The 16,469-nt window shown below is 51.0% G+C and overlaps 3 protein-coding genes and 1 non-coding gene across 4 annotated transcripts; 3 read left to right on the plus strand and 1 right to left on the minus strand.

The window, feature by feature from the left end:
- The first annotated feature begins 182 nt into the window (after positions 1 to 182).
- On the plus strand, positions 183 to 255 carry BO86DRAFT_t265. The gene has a single exon. It is a non-coding gene; the product is annotated as a tRNA-Thr (tRNA).
- A 1,138-nt stretch (positions 256 to 1,393) lies between these two features.
- Positions 1,394 to 4,145, minus strand: BO86DRAFT_198366 (Zn(II)2Cys6 transcription factor). The gene is made up of 5 exons (XM_025666730.1): positions 3,737 to 4,145; positions 2,988 to 3,665; positions 2,717 to 2,932; positions 2,367 to 2,662; positions 1,394 to 2,310 (listed from the first exon to the last, which is right to left on the minus strand). Exons 1-5 carry the CDS (start codon positions 3,913 to 3,915, stop codon positions 1,664 to 1,666), a joined length of 2,016 nt encoding a protein of 671 aa, XP_025523914.1. The 5' UTR covers positions 3,916 to 4,145; the 3' UTR covers positions 1,394 to 1,663.
- Positions 4,146 to 4,428: 283 nt separating this feature from the next.
- BO86DRAFT_392099 (uncharacterized protein) lies at positions 4,429 to 4,874 on the plus strand. The gene has a single exon (XM_025672736.1). It carries the CDS (start codon positions 4,475 to 4,477, stop codon positions 4,652 to 4,654), a length of 180 nt encoding a protein of 59 aa, XP_025523915.1. The 5' UTR covers positions 4,429 to 4,474; the 3' UTR covers positions 4,655 to 4,874.
- Positions 4,875 to 12,508: 7,634 nt separating this feature from the next.
- BO86DRAFT_321788 (fungal specific transcription factor domain-containing protein) lies at positions 12,509 to 14,494 on the plus strand (the record flags this gene model as incomplete). The annotated part of the gene is made up of 5 exons (XM_025668360.1): positions 12,509 to 12,814; positions 12,942 to 13,087; positions 13,200 to 13,710; positions 13,760 to 14,257; positions 14,318 to 14,494. 5 exons carry the CDS (start codon positions 12,509 to 12,511, stop codon positions 14,492 to 14,494), a joined length of 1,638 nt encoding a protein of 545 aa, XP_025523916.1.
- Positions 14,495 to 16,469: the final 1,975 nt, after the last annotated feature.

The following is a 16,469-nucleotide window of genomic DNA, read 5'->3' on the forward strand; positions in this document are numbered from 1 at the left end:
GTGGCTCAGTGGTAGAGCGTCGCACTCGTAATGCGAAGGTCGTGGGTTCAAACCCCATTCGGTGCAATTGAACGAACAACCGTCGGCGGAATTTGTTTTTGCTCTTTGCTCTTCATTTTCCCGCTTGATGTTCTTCCGTGCAGGAGGTATGACGCGCGCTCGGCAGCAAATTCGCCACAGATGCACTCGTGGCTCAGTGGTAGTAGCGTCGCACTTGTAATGCGAAGGTCATGGGTTCAATCCCCATCGGGTGCATGTGTCTTCTCCCTCCTCTTTTTTCTTTTTGTCTCCGCACCAGTGAGTGGCTTGCATCAACCTCCCCCTCCCTGTCCTGTCCAACCTTTTTATTTTCTTCATGGAGACATCCCTTAGTCGATGGAATCACACACCATCAATCTTGCATCACACCCACGTGGTCGATCTGGGTTGCACACCCGGAAGTAAACCCGAACCACATCTCGGCTGATCATCAAACACCAGCCGAGTATACTAGATTGCTGGACCCATGGATATATATAACACTTTCATCTCGAAGTTGAATTCCAACACCCCACGCACTCATCGCCCTTGGCCTCGTTCTATAAATTATCTGTAGGCCTCACAGCCGTGCCTCATCCCACCCACCACTGAAGTAGATAGGTATAACCGAGACTTAAGGCATATAATAAACTGTACATACACATACAAACCGTCCTACACATTTCCCCGCACGGAAATCAGGGGGTTGATTTCTAGATATTACGCAGTCTTATTCACGTCAAGAAGAGAAGGTGGGTATGCTTTATTTGGAATTACCAACCAAGAGGCAGGATGAAGCTACGGAGTTGGGCTATGTATCCTCGTGGTCAAGGACAAACAGATACGGTACCTACCAACATAAGAATTTCGCTGCAGGGTAGCTTAACCACGGACACGGTCTTCTCGGACATCGAGAGATGAAGAGAGAGGAATCAAACCACTTATAGGAATGTAGTCTAACGGCCCTCACACGAACAAGATTACCTCATCTGAAAGTCAGTTGGCAAACGTAGATATTGAATCCTCTTCTAGGTCTACTAGACAAACCCCTTGGATGTATGTGTCTTTGGTTCATCAAAGTTTACTGGATAGACCACATCTATAACCTCAATACGGGTATTCAAGGTTCCAAAGCTGCCAACCATCCACTAGGAGGCAGTGATTCACGCCATCGTAGATAGTTATTGACCATAACCGATGCCAAAATCTAGTTATCGAATAGCCATCACACGCACGCTGAGATACACATCCACAAACACAGGGGGAATCTAAGCCAGGTGCCAAACTCTAAAGGAAGACCAAGGTCGAAGAAAAAGGTAACCTCCGCGCCAGAACGTCGAGCCGTGATATGTCTGGTCCGATCAATTATTCCAGTATATTCATAAGAATCATAGATGTCGAGTCAAGAAGTCCCGGCGAAACGAAGTCTCCTTGGCTATTAACGCCGTCCAACTCGGCATGATCTGCCTTGTAGGGAAAGGTCGCCATCAAAGCCCGTGTGTAGAGACAGCATGGTCTCTCAAGGAGAACGAAGCGGGGACATTGAGGCCTGGGCACTAGCCCGTCGCACCCCTTCGGATCGCACGTATTATGGGATGCCTTCTGGTGAGAGGAAACTGGGAGTCGGTTGCAGTCACACAATGCCTCATGGTACGCCAGGGACGCCGGGTATGGCAGCCATTGGGCCTTTGTTGTTTCTGTCCATCGTGCTCAGCATGTCCGCGAGCCAATCGTTATCCTCGACCAGAGGAAAGGTGTCTGACACGGACAGGGCATCTGGGGGCTCCGAGAGCGTTGGAACCGACAGCGATGGAATCGAATTCGCCACGTGTGAGCCCAACGGAGTGGGATCTAGCTTGGTCTCCCAACCCATGCGCACCGCCTGGTACGTCTTGGCGATGTTTGAGAAGATGTCGCCACCGGGATCACCATCAATACCGTTGAGAGACGCCACTTGGCCCATGTTGGAAATCACCATGTTCATGATCTGTATGATATCTGCCGTTCGGCGGACATTGGTTGTATCCCAAACGGAGTTGTCCAGGGTCGTCAATTGGTAGAGTGTCACAAGGTTCTGCACCATTTGCGAGAAGATAGCGAAAGGAAACCCAATATACTCCGCCGGTGGAATGCTCAGGAACACGTCGAACCATGACTTGGTAGCCTCAAGGCAGCCATAAAGATAGTCGAGATGCTCGTAGCTCACGTTTGTGATGGAGGCAATGGCACCTTTCGTAAGTGCGGACTCGTAAAGGCTTAATGAGGTGTTGTAGTGATGCAATAGAAGGATTTCTGGATCATATTAGTCAGTGATTGATTTCAAGATCAAAGATTTAACGGTCACTGACTGTATCCCTGTGAGTTGGGTCGGACTCTGCTCATAATTCCTTGAAGTTGAGTTTGAAGCTGAGCTTGCATCGGCCGGATGTATACAGCAGGCGACGGTCGCATCGATTCGCGGGACGTTGAAGACGCGCCGTAAAAGCCTCCCAAGCTAAGCTTGTCATTGATCAGTTGAAGTCGAACTTGCTGAACGAGTATCTCATCGTTGATGCTTTCCTGCTGCTCTTCGAGTAGACGAAGACACTCGTCCATGTAGGATGTCCAGCGCAGAGAGTCGCTTTGTTGCAGGAAGGTAGCAATACTAGATTTGATGTTAGGGTTTAGCCTCGACAATAAAAAAGGGCGATAGCATTACATAGAAGTGAGCAAGAAGCATCCCAAGACAGCCCGGCGTTGTTCCATGATTTGACTGGGAGGTGCTGCACGGTCTTCGTGTGCTTCCGTGTGCACACACAAGAGGACGTGCTTTCCCTTCGCTTCGGGATTGAAGAGGCCCATCTCATAGACAATGCCGTTCGCGAGCTGAGTGAATACATGCACGTTGGCTTTATTGTAAACTTGTTGATTGGACCTGAGCCGATCGAGGTCAGCCACCCATAAACCCGGCCTGAGGCGGGGTACCTTACCATCCGAGATAGATCAAGAGTCCCTGAAGGATATCAAGGTCACGACACGAGTACTCATGCACCAGCTTCTGTGACACAATGTGCTTGATTCTATCGAAGAGCGGACGACTTTGCGCGCTGCTCCGTGACGTGACAGCCATGATGCATAGCCACGAAAATGGGCGGTCTCGCCGAAGCTTCTGCGACGTGGTGCCTGGAGGGATATACATGCATGGGAAATACGGAAGCATTTGAGTTTGGAAGAAGGTGAGCAATTCCTCTGCTTGCAAGCCCGACGGTTCCATCGCGTTCAGTGACGATGCGCCCGAAGATAACGAACCCCCGCTGTCCGAAATGCTGGTGTCCGGGGTGGAAGCGGAACCAGTGTTGCGGCTGGCGTAGACTGGGCTGGGTTGGGAGCTGCTGCCCCCCATGGGGACGTCTGACATGTTGGGAGGGGATGCGGCATTGCTGTTTGACGAGTTCTGGTTGTCCGGCAGCTGTCCGAGCAGGCCGAGCATGGTCGTGGTCGTGACATTACTCGGTTGGACTCCCGCGCGCAGCAGCGAGACCAAATCCTCCAACTTGTCTTCCAGGCGAGAGATCTTGGCCGAGCTTTTGGAAGAGGTAGCCGACCTGCGTGTGGTTGAACGTCGACTGGCAGCAGATTGGCGACATTCTTTATCTAAGCGTTGGCATCTGAAGGAAAGAGGATGGTTAATGCCACCGCCTTTTGAATAGATGCATGCATGCGAATGAATTAAGCTGACCTTTGACAACGACCGCCTGCCTTTGGATAGAGACACTTGCACTTGGCTTGAGAGCAGTTAAAGCAAGAGCGACCGTAGGGAGCAGGGTAGGTGTCTTCCTGAGGCGACTCGTGATCTACGGCGATAGGGATGGGGTCGGCCACAGCCTCGCCATTTATACTGTTAGTTGTCGAGGCCATTTGACCGGTTGAGTGACGTTTTTATTTTTTTTTTTTTTTTCGCCCGATGGATTCCTTCACACAGTACACAGAAAAAAAGAAAAATAGAAGATCAAATCACGGTATCTAGTAAGAAGAGAGGAAAGGAAAGGGTGATGTTGATCGTCAAGAAGACATTGAGAAGGAGGAGTTTGGTGAAAGGGAAAGAAAGTAGTGGAGGAAGTGGAGGTGGTGAAATTGCGGGCGACTTTCCAGGCGGCCGACTAAACTACAGTTAGGCTAGGCCACTAGCCGGAGGGGAGCGAGGAGGGAACAACTTGGAACTTGGAAAGAAGCCAGCCATGCAGTCTCCAGCCAGTGCCAGTGCCCACCTCTGGGCAGCAGCCGCTTAACCACTCGGAGTTTGCCAACTCCGAACTAGTTCTAGCGCCTGTCTTACTTCCAGTAATCCAGTTGAATTCATCTTGTCAGCACTAGACTCATGGAATCCATGGAATGTCCTAAACCATATCTATATACTGCATCCATAGGGCATACCGATGTCAATCGGAGACGGCGTGTATTTTCCCCTCTCACAAGCATGCGATGGTTAATCGGACTACTGGCGGTAAAAGCCGGGGCTTCCTCCACACCTACTCAAGGACCCTATGTAGCCGAAGCCACATGGCTCGATAAAGCAGCAACACCCCTTGAACATTGTCTCAACCCAAGACTTGCTGCCCCGCCGGTATATGCAGCGATTGCGTGGTCAATATGGTAGGAGGACGCTCAATCAGATGGTGGCCAAGTCGAGATCGATGTTGGAAGGATCAGTCGCTCCATGCCAGCCTTCCTTCGGGTGAGCGAGTCACGCGTCAGCCCCTCTGTCTTGAGGTATTCGTGAATGGTGAAGGATTTGTAGATCAACAACATGAAGAAAGGCGCGATTCCGCTATACCGGAATGGAAGGCCAATCGTCTTCCTAAAGTGAGACGCTGTCAGCATGTCAAACTGTAGGGGAGGTCGACTTCCGCGTGGCACGGCAACCATTATCAGGAGACCTCCCCGGATCACGGAATCAGCTTGACTAGAGCTGAGTGAGCAACTGCATTTTCATGACCCATCCCCAATCCTGGGCAGGTGGATAGACCAATTCCTGAAGAGCTGCACGATAAGGAGGGGGAGGGGGAATGGTGGGGGTATACTGAATTGTAAACGTCACAGTGGGCCGCCCCATGCACCACAACTTACACTAGACGGTAGTTGATACATCTGTGCTTCCCCATCTAGTGTGCATTGTATTGTACTGTACCTCCTCGCTGGTAGTCTATGCAGTCCTTAACGTCGGCCGAAGGGGCCGGTCTGGCACTCCACACGTGGAATTGTTGGACCATGTGCTATCTTCGTTGAACTCTCGGACTTGGTTCGGGCTGAATGGAGAATGGATCTTCAGTACGCTCTAATGATAACTGACTCTGGCAGCTAGCTTGTATCGGCAACGATTTGCTGTGAAGGCAGGGCTATTCAGAGTAGGTTGCAGAAAGGATGAAGGGCTTGCGATACCTTGTCGATCTCCTCAAGCTGGCAGCGCCTGCTGCTCCAATCACGGCTACTATATAGTCCAGAGGTTGTGAGTGAACAGGAACAGCCATCGATCAAACCAAGGCCGTGTCAATCAATCAGTCAATCAATCAATCAGCCAAGGGATATTTATGACTTCGTGGTAAATGAACAATCTTGTTGCCACACCATGATAACAGCCTATTCACTGGTGCACCGCCAAGCCGAGTCTTTCAACAATCCGACATCAGCCTCATTGCCACGGGGAATTAGCGTTGATGACTGTATGGACAAGCCATCCATGCGCAGGACGAAAGGACGAAAGGGCGAACAGAAGGTCGAAGGTCCCCAAAGCAGAAGCAAGGCAGCCCGATGGGACAGGGATCGGCGGAAATACGAGCAAAGTCCCCAATGCCAAGCATGGGTCGGAGCCGGACGATTCACAACTTTGAATGTAAGACGAAAAGATAGGACGAGTCGGGGAGGGGATTCGGGGAACACCGATTGAGATCTAGAACCAGAGCACGTGCTGGGTCGGGCTGCCTCACTGGTACAGTACAAAGTAAGCCTGGAAGACGCACACACCACGGGCCGATTCCACCGGCGCGAATGAAAACTCATATCATTATATTGGCCGTTGTCCCGAGGCCGGAAGCAGCTCATGATCGTCTCATGCTGTACATCTTGGAACCGACACTTCGTCTTATTCATACACAAGAGAGTCAAGTCACGCCCTCATAGACCGCTAGTAGTGAAACTTCCGTGGTAGTCGAAACACGTGTAGAGACTTTCACTTTTCTCCTACCTCACAATGCCCCATCGTAGGAGGGAATGTAAGAGGGAACGACAATCGGTTACCTAGTATAATCTGCGGAGCACCGGAAGGGCATCGCTATTTTCCTTCATTCGGACCCCACGCGCCAACTGATCCACCTTGAAAATTGTTGAGACAGCAGTGTCCACAGTATAAAGTCCTATCAAACCTCTTATTGGCCCGTTCGCTAAGTCTAATCTCTTTACAGACCACCCTATTGTAAGTACTAACTATACTAAGTATGTAGTTCTTCATGTACGTACTACTTACTAAGATAGCGTGGATTTATGCACGCTGCGATGCTTGGGTTGCCGTTGCGACCGACTTACCTTATCGGGATAATCGATCCTATGGCGCCCGCAAGACGCAGGATATCCACCGCCAGGATCGTTGACCAGAAACTGAGGAACTGGCTCTTCTGACTGGCATAGTATACCAGCCATCAAGAACGAGTCCTCATTTCCATCGCACAGCGACACAAATCTGAATGGAAGTCGCACAAAGCCGGATCGGGCCGAACCGTTGTCACGGTGATCTGCAAACTGGTATCAAGATTCAAGAGACCCGCCAGCGACACTCAGAGTGTCAAGGTGACACTGCACAAGTTGTGGGGATAGTGACGCAGATAAGCATGTGCTCGGTTCCGGATACGAGATTGCAGCAGGCTGGGACTGAACTTGGAAGGGAGTTCCAGTTCCTTCCGAGAAGCACAGCTTCGGCGAGAGAGAGCCACAATGGAGTAAAAAGGTTGAGCATTTGATCTTCGCACAATAGGAAGAGCGGAATCCTCGATGAATTGAGCATAAAACAGGTCTCTTTCCTCCTACGGAGAGATCTGACAACAAGGACATGGTTGACTGTCGCCATTCGTAGGTTCTGCGATTGGTGCATCCTTTCTTCCGGCGAAAACTGAGCCTCCGGGCCAGAGTTAGTGAGTGTGCGAGATAAAGTCGAAGGAGGATCCAGAAGTCTAATTTCGCTTAATCTTACCCACCGCAGTGCAATCCTCACCCCCATCCAATATTAGCTGTCAACGGTGCGCGAACCTCGTCAGTCGTAACTGGATCGCCACAAGGTTAGGTCTTACGCAGATGGTGACGGATCAACGGCTGCTTACCTTGTGCACTTATCGTACTCTTGCGGCTAGTTTGAAATTTCATACTGAGCAAGTTAGATTAAAGCCCCATTTAACCTTCGAGGCTAGCGTGCAACGTGCGTGGATTAGTCTCGTAGAGTCGTAGTGGCTTGATCTCGCCCCAATGAGGGCCTGTAGCGCAGCTTGTATCTTGACACGCGGAGGCTGACGAATACCACCTTAATATCGCAAAAGCTGGAAGGATGAGAACGTTCTCGCTTGTGCACGAAAGACTCCAAGGAAAGAGGAGGGAGGCGCTTGCGGTTGTAACCTTGCGCGGAGGGATGATTTGTGGTTTTGGGAAACCATAATTGACCAAGCCTCAAGGTACCTACTACCAGGTACTAATCAGCCCATTTACCCGGGCTATTTATCCGCAACGATTCGATGCCTGGCCAGGCTGGATTGGCCGTGGCTCAATTTGACTCCGTCGGTCTGTCCCGATGCGCCAGTGAAGAATAGTAGTCAGTAGACTCAGTACTAGGTACCTAGTTGTAATGCTAGCCTTTTTACAGGTTGATCACTTTATCGTACGGCCGGACCCACTTTCCGACAAGACACTAGCCAACACTGAGTGACAGGCAGTGTGTGATAGCACTACGGGCCAACGAGGGTGGATTTGGCACTTGACTTATACGTACGATCGTAATCACAGTCAGAAAGCACATTGCAATTTAGCATCTTGAGCAGTCACTCTAGCAAATCTGCAGCAAAGCTTAAGTCGCGACCGACAATGCTCGTCCCCCATGCGTGAGTGGTTGCGTTCTCGTGTCTTCCAGGCGACATAAGCACAATGCATGCCTGTCTGTGCCTGTCTGTGCCTGTCTGTGCCTGTCTGTGCCTGTCTGTGCCTGTCTGTGCTCGCTCTCCCTGGACGTAGAACATTCCAGTTATTCTAGGCAGTCAATACCTGTCCGGGCACAATATATAGCACATGCAGTTATGCATAACGTGACATTGACAAACTGGCCTATAGTAGTCAGCCACATAGACTAGGATTTCTTGGGTTGCGTACGCCAACACAGCCTCCCCGTAAGCACTAGAGCTCATTTAGTATACGTTCTCTTGCTGTTTCGAGGGATGCTTACCGAAGAGTGTTTCACCCTGTAGAGCCTCATCTGAAGGCTGCAGGATTTCATGGACCAATATCCGTATGTGGAACCGACTCAGGGCTTTAGAGTCGAATGGATGCTGTGGGCAGCCCCGCACCGCGCAACAAGTTGGAAAGTTGCGTTATTAAGTCGCGGAGAACGGCCTATCAGCGATTTCCTCCAGTGAGCACTGACCGCTCAGCAAGTTTACCCATAGAGTGGATCGGCATGTGTTTTCTCGGGACTGCTACCGTGAAGACTTGGCCTGGACATCTATTTCCGAGCATGAGGGTCAGGTTCAGGAATGCCATTGCTTCGTGTAGTCAGCACGGTGCTTAAGTCTCCTCAACACACATTTGTCTGCTAGGAACCTCAAGTGGACTGCACGGGTGAACGAACTTCCTCACGAGTAGAGAGGCTGTTCTCCATTCGGGCAACTTCCGTACAAAACTTGGAAAGGAAGAGCGGGAGGCGCCAGGAGGCCCGGCCCTTTCAAGCCTTCAAGCCACCAATGCTCCACGGAGAAGTGCGCAAAGCCGCGATCATTGTTTCATTCGCCAAGCCCAAATGCCAAGATCGTATATTAACCTCCTTCGAGTGAGTGCACGCAACAAAGTGACGCTTTTCCCTTCACGGAATCTTTAGCTTATCGCTTCATATGCTCGGGTCTTATCAAGTTTAGTGCTCATCCTAGCCGGGTTGTCGGAACGCCGAGATCAAAAATTGCACCTCACAGCAATTGTTCGTCACATACAAACCTTTCAATTTTCAACTGACTTGCACCTGCCTCGTAATATGCAACGGTGTTGTCATCTGCAGAAGCAAGAAGGTTGTGCTGGTATGCTGCCCGACATGTAACTCAAACCCTAGTCACCTCAATCGCAACGCCCCTGTGCCACCACACCACACTGATCATACGAGAAACAAATCAAACGCCACTCATGCACGTGAATCAGTAGAGATTTTCGCTCCATACCGGCAAAAACCCCTCTCTCTCGATAAACAGAGGGTTTAGCCGTGAGAGAGGGAGTTCTGGGTGGGCTACTAACCTTCAGCCTCGTGGGCTGTGACACGACAACGGGGTCGACTAGAGACTCAGTGGTCTAATCAAATTGGGACGGACGGACAGACCGGCCCGCGGAAAGATCGATTCCCGGCAGCCGAGGAGGAAGATAGAAGGTGGGAATCGGAGTCGGAGCCATCGCATCGTCCGTGATCTTGTTGGACGAGGATCTTGGCGCATGAATCCTTCCCGCTTGGCGTCACGCCTGTCAGAAACACCATACCACTTTGCCATTCTGTGAAGCGTTTTTTAAAAGAGGCAAACCAACACGCAAAGGTACGGTGTCTCTTACCGAGCGCCTCACTTGGCAAATCTTACTGGGCGCCTTAGCTTTCAGGGTCTTTGGTCGTCAGCTTGTGAAACCCGAGCAACAAACGCTCAACTACTGCCTGCTTGCTTGCTCACTGAGCGGGCTGACCGAATGCACTCCCCGCGGTGGAGAGGGAAACAATTAGACAACCGCAACGCAGCAGCAAGCGGCTTCCCAGGAAACTACGTACTCCCCGCCATGAGCCATGATTCAGAGAAAGGATTGCCCCAGGATCATTTCCAGGAATCTTTAGTCAGAACCCACTAGGACACATTTGGCAGGTTGTTATTGGACCCAAACGTTTCGCAGGACTTGCCGAATCAATGCTAGCCCGGTATTGTGAGGCCAGCACCATCCGAGTCGGTGATTCGGGGATCTCCGCTTGCTGCGATCCTAATCTGCACAGACCCTTATTTCTGGCTATTCGAGCCGAGAAGGCTCGAATTGGGTGACATTGCAGACCCAGTAACAGACAAAAGTTGCGAAAGGAAGGTTGGGGGGTAAAGGCAGGTTATCCGGGATCAGGAAGATGTCTCTGTCGATCATCGCTGTTAGACCAGTGGTAAACGTGGGATCGGGATTTCTGCGTCCCCGGACAGATCGTCCAGGACCTCCTGAGCCCATCAGTCATTGTCAGCCATGTGTCCACGCGAAGAGAAAAATAGAACTCGGAAAAGAATGCGAATATTATCATAATGAAAATAGAAAAAGGAAAAGAACGCACCTTCGAAAAGCTAATTCCTGACTACATGGCCCATAGACTGATGGGCTAAGTCAGTGGAGACACACCATGTGGCTATGACTGCCGGCGTATGCCCATGACTGAATTTCAATCGTTCTAGACTAGAGGGGAAACCCCCATTGCAGCTTTGGCTCGAGGAAAAGGGAGAAACAAACAAAGAGAGAAGCAGAAAAGGAAGAAAATCAAAATCCCATGCGAAACGTGCTGGAGGAGGAAAGTGGGGTGGAAAGTGGGGGAGCACTTCATGCCAATTATTTTCCCCTGAGGTCTTTGCAAGAGCGATTTTGGTCCTTATCTCGAATATTCGTGCTAAATCTTCAAAGATCTTTGCAATTCTCAATTCGGGTAATATTTTCGCGTCGTAAGCATAGTCCGGCAAGGTTACCTGCTCATAGACAAACCAGACACCGCAGGTCCGTCAAATGTCCGATATCGAATGCCGCCAGATATGTTGCCGCCAATACCACCAAATCAAAATGCATTCCCTTTTGAGACTCACTGCCGGGATGAAGATTGGTCGTGATAATGACGGGCTAGGATTGGACTTTGATGAAGTGGCTGCTACTTTGCGATGTTTCAGATGAGAGAGTGTCCCTCGCATGGGTGGGCACGGAGGGTATTGTGGTCCCGAGCTTCAGATAGTGTCTGGTAGGGTCGAGCTAGGGACTAGGGCCAGGTGAGGGGCAAGGCTTTGTTTGTCGTTGGGTTGCAGGAATCAATGGGTGAAGAATTCGCACTCATTCCAGTTTGATCTGGCATGATCCTGGGACTACCACGTTGCTGTGACTGGGATTATTCGGCTGCATGTGGTCTATGCTTCACTGTCAGTGTTCTGCAAGAGAGACAGCAAGCGTTTGCGTATGTGTGCACTCGCGCAAAATTGCTGATAAGCGTCCGCACAACAGAAGCGACTCTTCAGATCGTACTGTAAGCAATAAGTCCGAAGATTTATCGGCATGGTGCTATTCACATGGATGAGAGACTGGAGTTGGGATAAGCATCTATTGCCCATGCTCTACGGGCTTGGGTGCCTTACCTCCGGCACATCATCATGGCCAGCACAATGCTCATAGCGGAGCTAACTTCAAAAGCCTTCTCCCTGTCGCTAAATAATGTATTTTGGTCGAGCGTAGTCGAGTCCGTCGGGACGGGATTCGGACTCTGAACGGATTTCGGGACCTGTCAATGCAAGTACTTGTGAGCCAGACCTGCGGCGCTTCCAAGAACTATATAAAGTATTAGAGTATGAGTTCGAAGAAGCAGTCACGTTTGCACCAGGTGGATTTTTCACCAGACACACTGAAAGGGGGTTCCAAGTACTCACCATAATGGCAATATTGTATTCACCAAGGAAGCAAGCAACAAGACGACAAAGAGAGAAAAAGAGATACAGGTCGTCGGGCGGGGGAAGTTTTGGCCCCCATGACAAGGAGTTGAGGCGAAAAGCAACGGTGAATCCTTCTAGCCGGAGAGTGATGGACGGATCATGCAGCTAATGCTAGGCAAGTCTCAACAATCTCCCCGTCTATACGAGAGGCTTCCAGGCGGCCTCGATATTATCTAAGCTAAGTGCCACTTCCCAATTCGGGCAGACCATACACACACCCCTCTTTACTCTCAATTAATCATTAATTCATTTTCATTCTCATCCTTTTTCCAAATTTCCGCAAATCTCCAGATATTCCTTCAGCTCTATCACAATAGAACCGCCGATAGAGCAGCAACCAACCCAGACCAGGGTCCGGCTTACTTGCGTTGTGAATGCGGCTTCTCCTCGCCCATTAAAGAACGCGTTTCATCCACCACGGCTTCCTATCTTCGATTTCGAGTTCAGCCGCCATTGCGAAGTCCCACAATACCCTTGTGTTGCTGCAACAACAACACTTGTCTCGTGGTTATCATCTTCTTCGTCATTTCACGATGAACTGGGAGTCGTCGACATCCCCCCAATTGCAGCCCGAGTCGGCATCGCAGTCTCCACCCGATCTCCAGCAGCAGAAATCTCCCGTCCTTCGGAAATCCCGACAGAGCCCCGGATCCGCTTGTGAGGAATGTCGTCGTCGCAAACTGCGGTGTGATCGACGCACCCCGAGCTGTGGTGTATGTACCGCAACCGGGGTCATTTGTCACTTTACCGCCACCCGGTCGGAGCGAGGCCCCAAGCGGGGTCACTTGAAGCAGCTGCAGCAGCGCATGGGTATGTTTCACCGGATTGACAGCGTCCTTGTCGGTGAACATATGTTGGGTATTCGCAGAGTCTGACCGTGCAGCAGCAGCGCTTGAGGAGCGTCTTCTCCTGGGAAAGGAGCATGGACTATTCCTGCAGGAGCCCGTCCACCACAGCGTCTACAAGGTGCAATCAACCTTAGACAGTATCAAGATGGACAAGATTCCATTCTTGCCGTCAGAGGGGATTGAGCCATTGCTAGATTCGCCGCCCATGGAGCCACAACTGCTAAGGTCTGTCACGGAGGTTCCGATGTGGATGCGTGAAGAACTGTGAGTCTTCCTGTTCCTTCCTGGTCATTCAGCCGAAAGTCTAGAGGGAGTCGAGACGAAACGGGGCTGCACCCCAGATTTTGCATGGCCCTTGCTGACCGATCATTGGTAGGGACCAACTATACTTCGATCGGGTGCATGTTTTTGCCCCCATTCTCCATCAAGGACGGTATATGGAATGGAGTCGCCAGCGGGTCAAGAGTGAGGCCAAAGCTGCTCTTCAGTACACCATGTGGACGTTGGCAGCTTCGTTTTCCGGGCAGCTTCAGCACGTAGCCAGCGCTTTTTACCACGAAGCACGATCTCGAGTAGATCTGCAGATGCTCGGGGACAATGTGATCGACACGATAGAGATTGAGAACTTGCAGGCGTGCATTCTGCTGGTGATGCACGAGTCTATAACGTCGTACGATGAACGCGGGTGGCTTCGGGCGGGGTATGCCTTCCGGCTGGTGCAACGGATGCGGCTGTATGAGATTGATGCGCCGTCATCACCCAGGCTCGCTGCCCGTGAGGACTGGGTGGTGGTCGAGGAGCGACGGCGGATGTTCTGGATGGCGTATTGCTTGGACCGATTTCTCAGCATGCGTGATGGCCGACCCTTGACGCTGATTGAGCACCTGGTGCGTCCCTTTTCTGCTTCCTGCGAACACCCACTGACTCGACGACCAGATATCCACTCGCCTCCCCGCCCCGGAAGCGGAGTTTCAAAGTGGACAGCCGGTCGATATGGAGCTTCTCTCCACTGCCATCACCTCCGGCGGGCCGCGCCTGACCTCTCCTTTTGCTGAATGTATCATGACGACAACGGTCTGCGGCCGCGCCGTCATCCACCACTACCAAACCAGTCTCGAAAACACCTTCACACACGACTCTTCCAACTTTCATGACCGCCACGAATGGATCCATAACACCATCACGCAACGAATCAACATCCTCTCTTTCAATACCCCGAAGTTCACTGAAAACAGTGACCCTATGTTTCTTTTCACACGTATCCTAGCGTCGACCACGGCGCTGTACCTCTATCACACTCTCAGTCTCACATCATATGAACTCATTCCGGAGAACGACATGTCGCCGTTCCCGGATTATGGCCATGCTGCGTTGTTGGAAGCGCAGGAGATGGTCCATTTGGCAAATATATTAAACAAAGTCAACTCCTTCAAGGTAAGAACATCAGCACTTGGTGTCAGCTGCAAATAGGGATGTTGGACTGACATTGCATAGATTCACCCCTTCACACACATTCCACTCAGCCTTTGCGTTGACATCTGCAACACGTACAGAGACCACGACGGAGCCATTTGCGCTAAGCTCCAGGAGGTCTTCCATACGCTGCGGAACCTCACGTGGGTGAACAGTCTTGGGGAGAAGCTTCAACAGGTACTAGGTGGGCCGATATGAACTACCGTAGGTTCGATGGTTTTCTTGGTTGTCGGGAAGAATAGAACCGGACCTGAAGACGCAGAATCCTTCTAGATGGTGGGGTGGCGTATTGGAGTTTTGTTGTTAAGCATTGCGTCCATGAACACGCTCGATCGTTGATTGAATGTGTGTATTCTGTTGATATGTCGATGTATGCATGCTGGACGTCGGATAGAGTTGACATTCGAATCCGAATCATAGCATCCAAGAACTGTTTCATAGCATCAGCCCTCAGAAGAGGAAACCAGTAGGGAAACTCATCTCAGATAAACCCCGACCCTCATTCCAGAGAACGGAGATGATGTCATTCCCTGAAGCGATACTCTGTGCTGCTGTGCAGTGCTGTCGCCAGAAACCGACCGTCGGATTTCGCGCTGCAGCGCAGCGGCACGAGTCCGCTGCCCACCCCATACTCTTGCTCTATACTTGATACCCCCTGATCGACAAGAGCAAAGAAACAGATCCTCGACCGGTATTTATTCAATCCTCAGCCCCATAACCTGAAAGAAAATAACCCTATCCTCCGTTCGGCCCGTCACCCATCGACAAGAAGTGTTAGGAAGTAAGAAAAAAAAATATCCGTCGAGTCAAACCAGAGTAAGAAAGTCCTCCATTATAGAAGAAAATAATCCCGAAAGGAAGGTAGTAGGTACAGTACTAGGTAGCTACCTACCTACGCAGCCTTGTACACCTATCCTCCCAGCCAAAAACAAAACCGGATTTCCTGTTTGGGGGTGGGGGGACCGGATTCCGGATTTGGGCGCCAATCCCTTGAATCCCGAAAGCCGGTGGCGGTGAGTCTTCGGTATTGGGTTAGCGTACTACCCTACCCATACTACTACTAGGTAGGTATACTTTGCCATAGGATTTGGGATGGTACGGGATTGGGGGTGGGATTGAGTTTTGGATTACTGGATTACTGGGTTTTTGGGAGGTGGGGATTATGGGTTTGGGTTTGGGGGGTTGATGTGGTGAGTGTAGTATAGCATATTATTGATATGGGTACTGGGTACTATACGTGCCTCTAGAATCGAATGCTTTGTGGTTTCTATACTTCGGTAGTTTACTATATATACAGTAGTACGGGCACCGCCACTCTGACTAAAGTTGTTTTAGTTTGAAAGGGGGATTGAGAGTGGGATTAGGAATGGGGTTCTGAAATCCGTTCGTCGTTGTGCTTGCACCTGTCTGTCCCGGTCCTTGTGCCTGCCCTCTCTTGGGCCACTGTAGCATGCTCACTTCTGAAACACTGCCTTAGCCACCTGCCTGAACTTCCTGCCTGGCCTATCGTTCCTGCTTAATGGCAGAGAACACCGGGATTTCGAAAGTTGAACCCCGACGAGCAAAGCACAGCCATCTCCCGGCCCTGCCACCCAGGCCATGTCTGATCCTCTCTCTGACGAACGCATCCAGCCTGGATGTGCTCTGCAATTGGCTAGAGCGTAAGGACAAGGGCGAGGGGGGTTCAACAAGACTTGAACTCCGAAGTCCAATTCCGTGGTTTTTTCGCTGTGTACAAGCATATTCCCCGGGGATGAGGGGAATGCGTGTGGAGAGCCGTGTAGTGCACTGGGACTCTTGGGCTAGGCGTGCGTACATGGACTGTAGTCTGGAATTTGGACTGAACCCCGGTCAGAGGACGTAGAAAAGAGGAATGAGCCTGCCTTGCCCTTGTGGCTTTACTGGGTGTGTGGATGTCTTAGCTGGGTTCGGTCTTAGGCTTTCCGTTCGGGTGAGGTTCACGAGTGCTGGTGCTCGCGAGTCGTCAGTAGTTCGTTTCTTGCGGGGTTGGGTATCTTCTGGAGCTGATGCCGGTTTGTACATCGTGAGCGAACTGAGTGGCTACCTACTTTGTGGCTTTGGTTACTCTCCAGGTCGTTGACCAGGTCGTTCCGGGTGTTAGGAGTCGCGGACCTGAGGATGAGGCTACTGACCGGTATTGGCACCGGTGGTT

The sequence above is a fragment of the Aspergillus japonicus genome (assembly GCF_003184785.1).
Source record: "Aspergillus japonicus CBS 114.51 unplaced genomic scaffold BO86scaffold_63, whole genome shotgun sequence".
Classification (NCBI taxonomy): domain Eukaryota; kingdom Fungi; phylum Ascomycota; class Eurotiomycetes; order Eurotiales; family Aspergillaceae; genus Aspergillus; species Aspergillus japonicus.

Coding starts and splice junctions, on each gene's coding strand:
- BO86DRAFT_198366 (XM_025666730.1), bottom strand. CDS start 3,915: ATGGCCTCGACAACTAACAGTATAAATGGCGAGGCTGTGGCCGACCCC. Junction 3,666..3,736: donor GCAGGCGGTCGTTGTCAAAG/GTCAGCTTAATT, acceptor TCTTTCCTTCAG/ATGCCAACGCTTAGATAAAG. Junction 2,933..2,987: donor CTCTTGATCTATCTCGGATG/GTAAGGTACCCC, acceptor CGATCGGCTCAG/GTCCAATCAACAAGTTTACA.
- BO86DRAFT_392099 (XM_025672736.1), top strand. CDS start 4,475: ATGCGATGGTTAATCGGACTACTGGCGGTAAAAGCCGGGGCTTCCTCC.